This window comes from Megascapheus bottae, chromosome 34, assembly GCF_031878675.1.
Source record: "Megascapheus bottae isolate mThoBot1 chromosome 34, mThoBot2.hap1, whole genome shotgun sequence".
NCBI lineage: Eukaryota > Metazoa > Chordata > Mammalia > Rodentia > Geomyidae > Megascapheus > Megascapheus bottae.
Window position 1 is genome coordinate 4635276 of NC_143542.1, and position 11577 is coordinate 4646852.

Below are 11577 nucleotides of genomic sequence, written 5' to 3' on the forward strand. Positions count from 1 at the left end.
AGCGAGGCCACGCTGAGCGACCGACCCAGACTCAGAGGCGCGTGATGTCTCCCCCAAAGGGTAGATCATAAAATGGTAGAGCCAAGCTCAAAACAGAAATCCTGTTGCTTGAGGACTGGTAGAGCTCCTGGAAAAGCTCCTGGCTGAGAGTAGGGTGGCAGCCAATCCTTCTCAAATGCAGGGAAACTGAGTCCCCAGGAGGCTCGTGGAGGACTGTGCCAGCATGCCATCCTGGCTGCACTCCATCTCCAGAAGAGAGCACGGGGTTGCCAAGGAGACACCAGCGTTGCCAGCAAGAGGGCTGTATGAGATGACCACTTCCTTCTAACGAAAGCCCTGAACTTAAAGGTCCCTGGGCTTTTCTAATCCCATGTTGCCTTGTTCCGTGCATTCTTCTTGCTCTAGGATTCATTCTGTACACTGTACAGTATGTACAGTCATATCTGTTGGTGTCCTATTTACAGATTCAGCTAACTGTGGGCTAAAATGCTCTATTTGCATCTAAGCTGAATATATAGAGATTTCTTCTTTTCCCTCTTGCCATCATTCCCTAAATAACATTATATATATATATCAGTGCCCAGGTGAGTTCAAGCCCCAGGATCCACAAAAAAAATTACAAAAGTAGGTATGATTAATTTTATTTATTTATTCTATCAGTAGTGAGTCTTGAACGCTGAGCCTGGGCGTTGTCCCTGAGCTCTTCAGCTCAACGCTACCCCCTCTAGCCCTTGAGCCACAGGGCCACTTCCAGATATGATTTTTTTAATGCATGTATGCCCTTTGAATTTTTGCAGAGTATCCTAAGAGACTCTAGTGATAGCCTGATGGCCCCTTTTCAGGTTCCAGATCCGTGTGTGTGTGTGTGTGTGTGTGTGTGTGTGTGTGTGTGTGTGCTGGTTTTGGGGCTTGAACTCTGGGCCTGGCACTGTCCCTGAGCAGTTTTGCTCAAGGCTGGAGCCCTACCACTTGAGCCACAGCCCTATCTTTGGCTTTTTTGATCATTTATCGGAGGTAAGAGTCTCTTATAGACTTTCTCGCTCAGTCTGGCTTTGAACTGCAATCTTCAGATCTCAGCTTCCTGCTTAGCTGTGGCGTCAGGCCTGAGCCCCTGGCAGCCAGCTCCGGAGCTGGACTTTTGCAGGGAGGGACTTTAGGGGCCCCGTGGATCGTTCCTTTACATGAGGTCGGCAGAGGGTCCAGGGCAGGCCTGGAAGGCTCCACACAGCTGTGTCTTCCGAGGGGTGAGCTTGCCCCGGAAGGAGCTGGGGAGGTGCAGGTGTGTGAGGGTTGTCCCTCTGTCCCCAGCCACGGCAGTGTGGTGGTGGAGCACGAGGTCATCCTGAAGGCCCAGTACACCCCAGAGTACAAGGAAGTCTTCAACCAGGTCAAAGCGGAAGTACAGGAAAAAATCCAGAATGCAACACAGGAGCAAGCAAGCAACAGCACTGAACCCTGTTCCTGTAAGTGGGGGGTGGGGCGGGGGGAGGGGAGGGGAAGGGAGGAGGACAGGGAGGGAGGGAGGAGCCCCGCCCCCCTCAGGCTGGACTACCCCAGCAGAACCTGGGAAGAGGACCTAAAGACAAATAGAGACACCGGAGACGCCCACAGAGCCCTGCACCTACACGAAGGGGCCTGCTAGAAAACCATGACTCACTGTGACTCAACGTGACACAGTGTGACTCAATGTGACACAGTGTGACTCAATGTGACACAGTGTGACTCAATGTGACACAGTGTGACTCAATGTGACACAGTGTGACTCAACGTGACACAGTGTGACCCGGTGTGACACAGTGTGACTCAACGTGACTCAGTGTGACCCGGTGTGACTCAGTGTGATCCAGTGTGACTCAACATGATTCAGTGTGATTCAGTGTGACTCAGTGTGACTCAGTATAACTCAGTGTGACTCAGCGTGACTCAACATGACTTAGTGTGACGCAGTGTGATGCAGTGTGACTCAGTGTGACTCAACATGTCTCAGTGACTCAGTGTGACTCAACGTGACTCAGTGTGACTCAACGTGACACAGTGTGACTCAACGTGACTCAGTGTGACTCAGTGTGACTCAGCGTGACTCAGTGTGACTCAACATGACTCGGTATAACTCAGTGTGACCCAGTATGACCCAGTGTGACCCAGTGTGATTCAGTGTGACTCAGTGTGACTCAGCAAGGCTCAGTATAACCCAGTGTGACCCAGTGTGATTCAATGTGACTCAGAGAGACTCAGTGTGACTCAGCAAGGCTCAGTGTGAGGCAATGTGACTCAGTGTGATCCAGTGTGACTCGGTGTGACTCAACATGACTCAGTATAACCCAGTGTGACCCAGTGTGATTCAATGTGACTCAGAGAGACTCAGTGTGACTCAGCAAGGCTCAGTGTGAGGCAGCTGGACCTGCAAATATTCCCTCCGTCCTGTGTGCTGGGAGGGGAAGGACTAAGAACCCAGGGAGGAGCCCGGGACATGGAGGGCGTCTGGCCTGGCACCTTGGCGTGAGCCCGCTTCCCAGTCCCCCCAGCCCCGAGCCTCACCCACGGTGCTCTCGTGTCTCTCCCAGCCCTGCTGTGCTTCAACCCCACTGCCACCAAAGTGCAGAACTTCACCGTGGCCGAGTACAATCTTAAAGGTAGGAGACTGCCCGGGGTGGAGGTGGCCAAGGTTGAGGGGGGCTCCCTGCGCCCCTCTTCCATCACTGGCTTCTTCTCATCCCCTTCCTCAGAGGAATGCGAGAAGAAGGCCGGGGAGGCATTTGCCAGCCACTTCCAGGTGGCGTTCCTCAACGGCAAGCCCTACTGCGTGACGCCCTGCATGAGCGGCTTCAACTTCTCCATGGACTGTCACTACGGGAAGTGCCAGATGCAGCGCAGCGGACCCCACTGCCTGTGAGTGCCCGCTGCCCGGGCCCCAGGGACGGGGCCCACCGCTCCCCTCTGCTTCCAGCCACCGATGGGGCGGCGAGAGCCAACACTTGGTGCTCATCGTAAACGCAGGTGCAGGCCCGATGGCAGGCCTGCCATCCCAGCTCTTAGGAGCCTCAGGAGTTCAAAGCCAGTGTGAGCTACGTCGCAAGCTTCTGTTTCAAATAAGCAAATAAGCAGAACCGATTTAAGGAGAGGTGATCCTGGGGGCGCCGGTGCTCACGCCTGTCGTCCGGGCTACTCAGGAGGCCGAGAGCTGAGGATCACAATTGAAAGCCAGTCCAAGAGCCACTACCGGCACACAAACAAATAATCGATTATTAACAAATAAGTAGAAGAGAGATGACCCCAGAGATGACACAAGTTATAGAGGCCAGGCATGCGCTGGCGGAGACCTGAGTTGTCATCCTGCACTAGGCCCTGGACCAGAAGCCCCCATGTTGGCACGTTGAGGGGGGGAGGGAATAAGGTTTATTTACTTTGTGTGTGTGTGTGTGTGTGTGTGTGTGTGTGTGTGTGTAGGTACTGAGGCTTGAACTCAGCGCCTAGGCATTGTCCTTTGCTTTTTTATTCACTCAAGACTGGTTTTCTGTTGGTTGGTTGGTTGCTCGGAGAGAAGAGTCTTATGGAATTTCCTGCCTGGGTTGGCTTTGAATCTCAACCCTCAGCGGCCAGGGTAACAGGCAGGAGCCACCCGTGCCCAGCTTGGGAAATGGATTTTAGAGCAGCTCCAGGAAAAGGAAGAGCTGCAGGGCAGACGCTGGGATCCAGGCTGGACGGCCTCCTCTGGGTGGACAGGGAGCCAAAGGCCAGGGTGGGAGACCGGATACTGGAAATCCGGCCCACTGGCCAAGGCCCTGGGGCCTGGGGACGTGGACAGGGCCATGTGCCCTGAACCCCCCCACCCCCGGCCACGGGCTGACCTCTCCCCTCCCTCCCCAGCTGTGTGACCACCGACACGCACTGGTACCACGGAGAAACTTGCGAGTGGGGCATCCAGAAGAGCCTGGTGTTCGGGCTTGTGGGCGCGGGGGCCGCGGTGGTGGTGCTGGCCCTGTCAGTCCTCCTCTTCTTCACCGTCCGCTTCAGGAGGAAGGCCAAAAGGTGAGTGGCCCGCCGGTCCCCCCACCCCGGAGCTGGAGGGAGGAGGAGGAGCTGACGAAAGCCCCGTTCTGACCACCGCGGGGTTGCTGTGGGGTGTCTTCCAACAGGCAAACGCTTAAAGTGTCCCATCTGTACAAGTGGAACGAAGAAGAAGGTAGAGAGCCTCCTGGAACCTTCCGGAACATTGGCTTCAACATGTCAGAAGGTATGGGCAATCCCATCAGGGCTTGGAATGGCTCACACCGTGGAGGGGGGCACGTGGGGAGACTCTGGGGCCCCGAGAGCGGAGGCGAGAGTGAAGCCTGTGGAACTGCCAAAGACAGAAAACCATGGGATGAGGACGTTTCTACAAGGGCATAAGGCTTGAACTCGGGGCCTGGGCGTTGTCCCTGAGCTCTTCAGCTCAAGGTTACCGTCCTACCCCTTGAGCCACAGCTCCGCTTCCCATTTTCTAGAGGTTAATTGGAGTCTCACGGTCTTTGGTGCCCAGGCTGGCTTTGAACCTGGATCCTCAGATCTCAGCCTCCTGAGTAGCTAGGATGACAGGCGTGAGCCACCACACCCAGCCTCGAAAACTTTAACTTCTAAGAAAGGGAAGATCAGAATGAGAAAGGGGGAAAAACGGAAGATATAAAGCAAGATGGCTGGAAGTAACCCAATCCACCAATAACCACGATGACTGTAAACGGATTCAAATAACGGATGAGAAACGGAGTGGCAGTGTTTACTTCTGTAACCCCACCTGTTCAAGAGGCTCATAACTGAGGGCTACAGTTCAAAACCAGACCCGTCTAGAAGACAGTTAACTTCAGTTCACCACCAAAAAGCCACAAGTAGAGCTGTGGCTCGAGTGGTAGAACACCGCCCTTGAATAAAACCGCTCAGGGACAGTGCTGAGGTCCTAAGTTCAAGCCCCAGGAGTGGCAGACACACGCACACACACACACACACACACACGCACACACACACACACGCACACACGCACACACACACACAGGTTTCTTTGGGGGGAAAAAAATGTTTCATTTCTATCACACTTAAGAACCAAGTGAGAAATCGTAGTGCCAGAAAATACTTGAATACAGAGAATCGTGGACGACCTGCTGTCAAAACCTGTGACTGTGGCTACCGCTGTATTTTGGGTGTTTGTGGCAGGGACACAGGCGAGACAGAGCACGCCTACAATCCCAGCTGCTTTAGAGGCAGGGACAGAAGGGTCGCCATGGGCTCAAAAGCACAGCACCTTAGCTTCTTAGGAAAAAGGGGGCAAAAGTGTGAGGCCCTACCTGAAAACAAACAAAAAACCGGAAGGGCGGGAGGTACGGTTCAAGGGGTGGTGCACCTGCCTGGCGAGCATGGAGGCTGGGTCCAGCTCATCTTGCTAACCAGCTTTCTTTGTATGGCCTCCTCCCTTCCCCTCCTCCTCCCTTCCTGTCCTCCTCCTCCCTTCCCCTCCTCCTCCCTCCTCCACTCCTCCTCCAGAAGGTGAAAACTACATTAACCTGGGCTCCATGTACAGCAACTTCCAGCCCTCCCTGGGCCACATAGACCTGGAACAGAAGGTGAGGCCACCTTGCGCAGTGCACCTTGTGCACTGGTCCCTGGACCCACAAAACGGCATGGGGTGGGGGGTGCTGGCTCAGTTTCCGGCTCTGCGGCTCCCTTCCCTGCTTCAGCTATGTGTGTCCTTGGCGGCTTGTTGGTTTGTTTCATTTTTACTTTTGCTCTGGGCCATAGTAGAGTTTGAACTCGGCACCTTGTGCTTGCTAGGTGAGAGTGCTTCCTGGAGACTGTTCCGTCTGGGTGTCTCTTTTTCACCCACGCCGGGACGGCCCGGACCCCGATCCTCCTGTCCGTACGCCCTGTTCAGCCTCCGCTGGCTAAAATGTGGTCTTGGGAATTTTTTTGTCTGCTCTGGGCTCAAACCGTGATCCTTTCGGTCTCCATTTCCCAAGCAGCTGGGGTGGCAGGCGTGAGCCATTGTGTGTGGCATTCTTGTAGTTTAGAGCTGAGGCGGGGTCTTGATGTGTAGTTCATGCTCACCCCAAACTTGCCAAACTCCAACTTCAGCCTCTTGCATGCTGGCAATACAGGCCTGCAAACATCAATGTCAAAATAATAATACGGCCCGGACTTACAGGCCCTGCGCAGAGAGCGGGGTTCAACACATTGCTGTGTTTTCTTCCTCCATATCTGTCCACCCATCTAGGTGTTTGGTTTTTCTTTTCTTCTTTTTTTTGTGGATCACAGCCTTGAACTCGGCCTGGGCGCTGTCCCTGAGCTCTTCAGCTCAAGGCTACCACCCTACCCTTGAGCCAAGCCCCACTCCTGGTTTTCTAGAGGTTCACTGGAGATAAGAGTCTCAGGTCCTTTTGTGCCCAGGCTGGCTTTGAACCTTGATCCTCAGATCTCAGCCTCCTGAGTAGCCAGGACAGGCGTGAGCCATTACACGGGGTGTTGGTTGACTTTTGTTGCCCTTCCTTGGTCTTTTGATCTCAAATTGGCTTCTGCTTTAAAGGACCTGTATGGGGCACTTTCCACCTGGAGGCTGAGCATGGGAGGATCGCAGTGTGAGGCCGGACCCAGGGGGCCTCGGGGAAATAGCAATAGCCCACCAGCGGCTGGGGGGGGCAGTGCGTGCCTGTCATCTCCAGCCACTCCAAGAAACACAAATAGGAGGATCGCAGGCTGGCTGGGCACAAAGTGACCTCGAAAATAACCCAGGCAGAAAATGGCTCTGAAGGTGTGGCTCAAGCAGCACAGTGTCTACCCAGCAAGTGCCGCAGGGTTCAGGTCCATTTGAGTGCAGGGGGGAGTCCCGAGGGCTGTCTCACACTCCAGGTAACCCGACGGTCACACTCAGACGGGTCACCTGGGTGGCTCCACAGTGACGTCAGCATTGTTTCAACTCCACAGGGGATTTTTTTTTTCTTTTGGCCAGTCCTGGGCTTGAGCTCAGGGCCTGAGCACTGTCCTTGGACTTTCTCAAGGCTAGAGCTCTGCCATTTGAGTCTCAGCACCACTTCCGGCTTTTTCCTATGTATGTGGTACCGAGGAATCAAACCCGGGTCTTCATGCATGCTAGGCAAGCACTCTACCACTAGGCCAAACTCCCAGCCCCACAGGGGATTCTTTTATATATACAGTACTAGGGTTTGAACTCAGGGAGAGCCTCACACTTGCTCAGCTTTCTTGCTTGGCTGGCACTCTACGACTTGAGCCATGCCACAACCTAGCTTCTCCCTCAGTTAATTGGAGATGGAGTCTCACAGATATATCTGGCCTTGAGTTATGATTCTCCAGATCGTAACTCCTGAGCAGCTAGGATTGCAGCCATGAGCCACTGGTGCCCAGACTACAACGAGCTGTATCTTGGAGGCTCGAAAGAAATGTTGGCATCAGATGACAGGTGGCCTACAGGGATTTGGGGCACAGAGGAGATGCCAGCTGGCCACCTGCAGCCCCTCCCAGATGTGGGCGGAGGCCATCGCTTGTGTTTTACCCATGTGAACGAGGACCTCAGATGCCTCCCAGACCAAGCTCCTGGCACTGCTCCCAGCCCTCACCTGGTTCTGTCTCTTCCCAGATCCAGATCCAGAGGCCGGAGGTGGTCATGACGTCCCTGTGAGGCGAGGAGGCAGGGCGTTCCCGTGAGCTGCTGAGGCCGCTGGAACGTGGAATGAGCTGCTTCCAGGGGACTCAATGAGAAACCAAGAGGACCGAGAGGCCACCAGGAACTTCAGCACCCCGGACAGCGCCTGGCCCACTCCGCCCTGGCCCCTCCTCTCCCGTCCTCTCCACAGCCCTCACCCTGCACAATTCCTACTGTCTTCCAAAGGTTAGGTCTGTAATTAAAATTATTTAATACAGAAGATACAGTATGAAAGGAAATGGACTGGTAATGAATCTGTACATCACATAATAACAATAAAGTAATTTTTCAAATAGTTATTCTTATGGATTTTTGACTGTCATAACGGAAACTGGCAGAAGCTGCTTTGGGACAGTTCTGTGGATTTCCAGAGCTTCCCATAGCCACCAAGCGACGCAAACTTGTAGACCTCCCCTCCCGCCCTCCCTGGCCCTCTTCCTTCCCCTTCTCCTCATCTTTCCACGATGTGGTGCATGATCAGACAGACTGACAGACAGACAGGGGCTTCTCACTTGCCAGGCTTTGAGCCGCTCCCCAATTCCAGTTTCTCCTGAACTCTCCAGGCTGAGCCTGGGGCAATCGGGGGGCCACCTGGACATAAAGTAGCCATAGGTTGAGCAAGGGCTTTCCCCCCTCCTTGCTGTCCTTCTTCAGCTTTCAGGGTTCCTTCATCACCCCTCAGCGATGTGGGGGGGGGTGTCTGGGGGCTCAGGGCCTCACTCGGGGTTCAGGGATGGCAGAGCCTGGGCTCTGCTGCCCTCTGGTGGACATCTTCAGCACCTGCAGGCAGCTTTCCCTGGCTCAGTTGGCCCGCTGGGCCTCTGGCCACCGACAACCTTAAGCCATTCTGGAATTTGTTAACAAAATCCTCAGCTCCAGAAGTGGTGGTGTGGCTCAAGTGGTAGATCACCACCAGCCCTGCGCACTAAGAGGCTCAGGGAGGACCACCAGTCCCTGAATTCAAGCCTCACCATCAATAACAACAACAAAAGCTCCTCAGTTCCCACAGGTCTGGGTGTCCATGGGGTGTGTGTGTGTGAAGCGTGATGCTCTACCACTTGAACCATACCTCCACTCTGGCTTTTGGATGGGTCTTTGGAGAGAAGCCTCTTGTGGATTTTCATGCCTGGGGCTGGCTTTGAACAGGCGAGCAGCCGAGATTGCAGGTGAGAGCACCGGATCTTCCACGGAGGCCGACCCCGCTGCTCTCCATAGAACAGCCAAAGCAGACGCCACCCCGCCTGCCCCCACTCCCGGCAAGCCGTTGCCCATCTGGGCAAGAGCAGGAATGGCTCTTCTTCAAACACTTTCAGCAACCCCCAGTGCCCAGATGAGGGAAACTGAGGCAGTGACTTTGCTCAACCAGCAAGCCAATGTGATGATCAAGTGATTAAACCAGACAGTCCCTGCCAGGCTTCCATTTGGGTTTTTATAGACAGGGGCTCCGGTAACCAAGCTGACCTCAGAACACGTGTTCCTCTTGCCTGGCCTTCCTGAGAGCTGGGGTTACAGCCTGATTCGTCAGGGGTAATACAGCTGGCTAGCACACCCTGGAGAGCAGGGCGGGGAAGGAAATTTACTGCGAGTGGAGTAGGAGCCAGGGAAAGTGGAATTGAACGTGGCAGTGGATAATCAGCCTGATTAGGGCTGAGCTCCTGGCGGGTGCAGAGAGCGGAGGCTCAGGCCGGGAGGGGGCAGGGAGCCTCTGCAGCCAGCGGGAAGGTGGAGGACAAGGACTAGGGGTGTGCTGAGGTGAGGAATGATGGAGGCCCCAGAGAACGTGGGGTGCTGCGAATCCAGAGACACAAGGCCAATGTTCGGGGCAAAAGGGAGGATGAGAAACAGATCTGGCCACAGCCAGGGACAGAGGGACACAGACAGGCATGACAGCCTTGCCGGGACACTGTGACACATGCTCCTGATCCTGGCCATTCAGGAGGCTGAGCTCTGAAGATCAAGGTTCAAAGCCAGCTCTGAGCAAGAAAGTCCCTGAGGCTTTTTATCTCCAATGACCTACCAAAAAGCCCAAAAGTGGACGTGTGGCTCAAGTGGTAGAGCACCAGCCTTAAGCAAGAAGTTCAGGGGCAGTACGCAGGCCCTGTGTTCAAGCCCTAGTACAGGCACACCACAGCTGCACAAAAAGAAGTAGTGGCTCAGCCAAGAGCCCAGGAAGAATGCAGCACAGCCGCTGCTGCAGGGCTGGCTCCAGCCTGACACAGGACTTGAGATCGGCCATCGGAAGCCCCCTCAGGCCCCCCTGTGCTGGCCCAGGCACCCTTAAAGCGCTGACCCTTCAGTGTGACAGGCCAGATCCTGGCTCCCTCCCCCAGGCTGTCCTAATGGCAGCAAGAACACAGCCGAGCGAGAGCCACCGGCAGACACCAGGCTGGAGCGAGGAAGGGACACTCATGCCCGGCATAGCCTGAAAGCTTTAGCTCTGCAGAGGGAAGAAGAAAAGGGAGCCTCCCTCCCCCCCCAATTCCCAGATTCTCCCACGTCCACAGAGCAGGGCTGCCCCTTCTCTGGGCACTCCAGGCCTTCAGCCTTGGTGGGCAGTTGCAGTCCATCGCTCATCTGTCACCCCAAAAGGGTGGTAGGCTAAGACAGGAGACTTGAGTTCAAAGCCTGGATTCTGCACAGAACCTATCTCAAATAAAAGGGGGCGCTGTGGCTCATGCCTGCAATCCTAGCCACTCTAGAGGGGCCTCAGTGGTCTTGGGTCTGGCCTGGGGGCTCAGCATGGACCCCCCCATCTCTGGGGGCAGTGACATGGGGTTGGACTGGCTGGGATGGCAGCCATGCACTGCTGCACACAGCTATGGGTTGAGCAGGAGGGTCTCACGAACCCAGGCTGGCCTCTACCCGTGATCCTCTAGTTCTCAACCTCCTAGACTTCTAGAAGAAAGTCATCTGTGCTCAGTTCTGTCTTGGGTTTTCTTTCTTTTTGTGGATCATGGAGCTTGAACTCTGGGCCTGGGCGCTGTCCCTGAGCTCTTCAGCTCAAGGCTACCACCCTACCCTTGAGCCACAGCCCCACTTCCCGTTTTCTGGAGGTTAATTGGAGACAAGAGTCTCAGGTCCTTCTGTGCCCAGTCTGGCTTTGAACCTTGATCCTCAGATCTCAGCCTCCTGAGTAGCTAGGGTTACAGGTGTGAGCCACCGTGCCCATTCGTCTTTCCTTCCTTCCTTCCTTCCTTCCTTCCTTCCTTCCTTCCTTCCTTCCTTCCTTCCTTTCTTTTTTTCTTTTCTTTTCCTCCAAAGCCCTGGGCCTGGCTGGTGAGCGATGCCCCAGCCCGGGAGAGCAGACAGGCTTTCTAGAAGACAACACACCCCCTGGTGGCCAAGGCGGGCAAAAATGGCTTGGAGTTCAGGGAAGGAGGCTGAGATTGCAGAGCCAGAGAAGCCCAGGGCAGGCTGGGCGGTGGAGGCAGGCCTTGTCCTGGAATGGGGGGAGGGGGGTTGAGGTTGGGCTTCTGCTTGTTTTGCTTTGCTTGAGGAGATGGGGCAGCGGGTAATCAGGTTTTGCAACTTCCAACTCCAGCTCTTCCTGGGCCTCAGCCTCTGGATTACAGGCGTGCACCGCCACATCCGAGTGCACTAGCAGCTCAGAGAGGAGAGTCTTCACCAGGTCAGGAGTCAGGGTCGCTGTGGAGGGCCAGAGGTGGGGGAGGCGTGAGAGGGGGCTGGATTCCAGCGTCGTGGGGACCCTGAGGCTGGCCAGGAAAGCGGTCCTGGGGCTTGAACTCTGGGCCTGAACACTGTCCCTGAACTTTTGTGCTCAAGGTTCGTGCTGAGGCCAGCTGGCAGTGAATGGGGATTCCTGATTTCGGGGGTGAGGACTTGGAAAAGAAGAAGACAAGAAAAAGACGGGGTCGGGAGGACCACAGCCCAAGCCA

The 11577-nt window shown here is 55.1% G+C and overlaps 1 protein-coding gene across 1 annotated transcript in view; it reads left to right on the top strand.

Annotated features, from left to right (window-relative positions):
- Window positions 1–7657, top strand: part of LOC150042713 (uncharacterized) — a 19233-nt gene extending 11576 nt beyond the window's left edge. Inside the window, exons 9-15 of the mRNA XM_090324082.1 lie at window positions 1309–1457; window positions 2565–2633; window positions 2727–2889; window positions 3868–4029; window positions 4137–4234; window positions 5512–5591; window positions 7616–7657. Of these exons, the coding sequence (XP_090180208.1) occupies window positions 1309–1457; window positions 2565–2633; window positions 2727–2889; window positions 3868–4029; window positions 4137–4234; window positions 5512–5591; window positions 7616–7657 (763 nt within the window). The remainder of the gene's footprint in view (window positions 1–1308; window positions 1458–2564; window positions 2634–2726; window positions 2890–3867; window positions 4030–4136; window positions 4235–5511; window positions 5592–7615) is intronic.
- Window positions 7658–11577: the final 3920 nt, after the last annotated feature.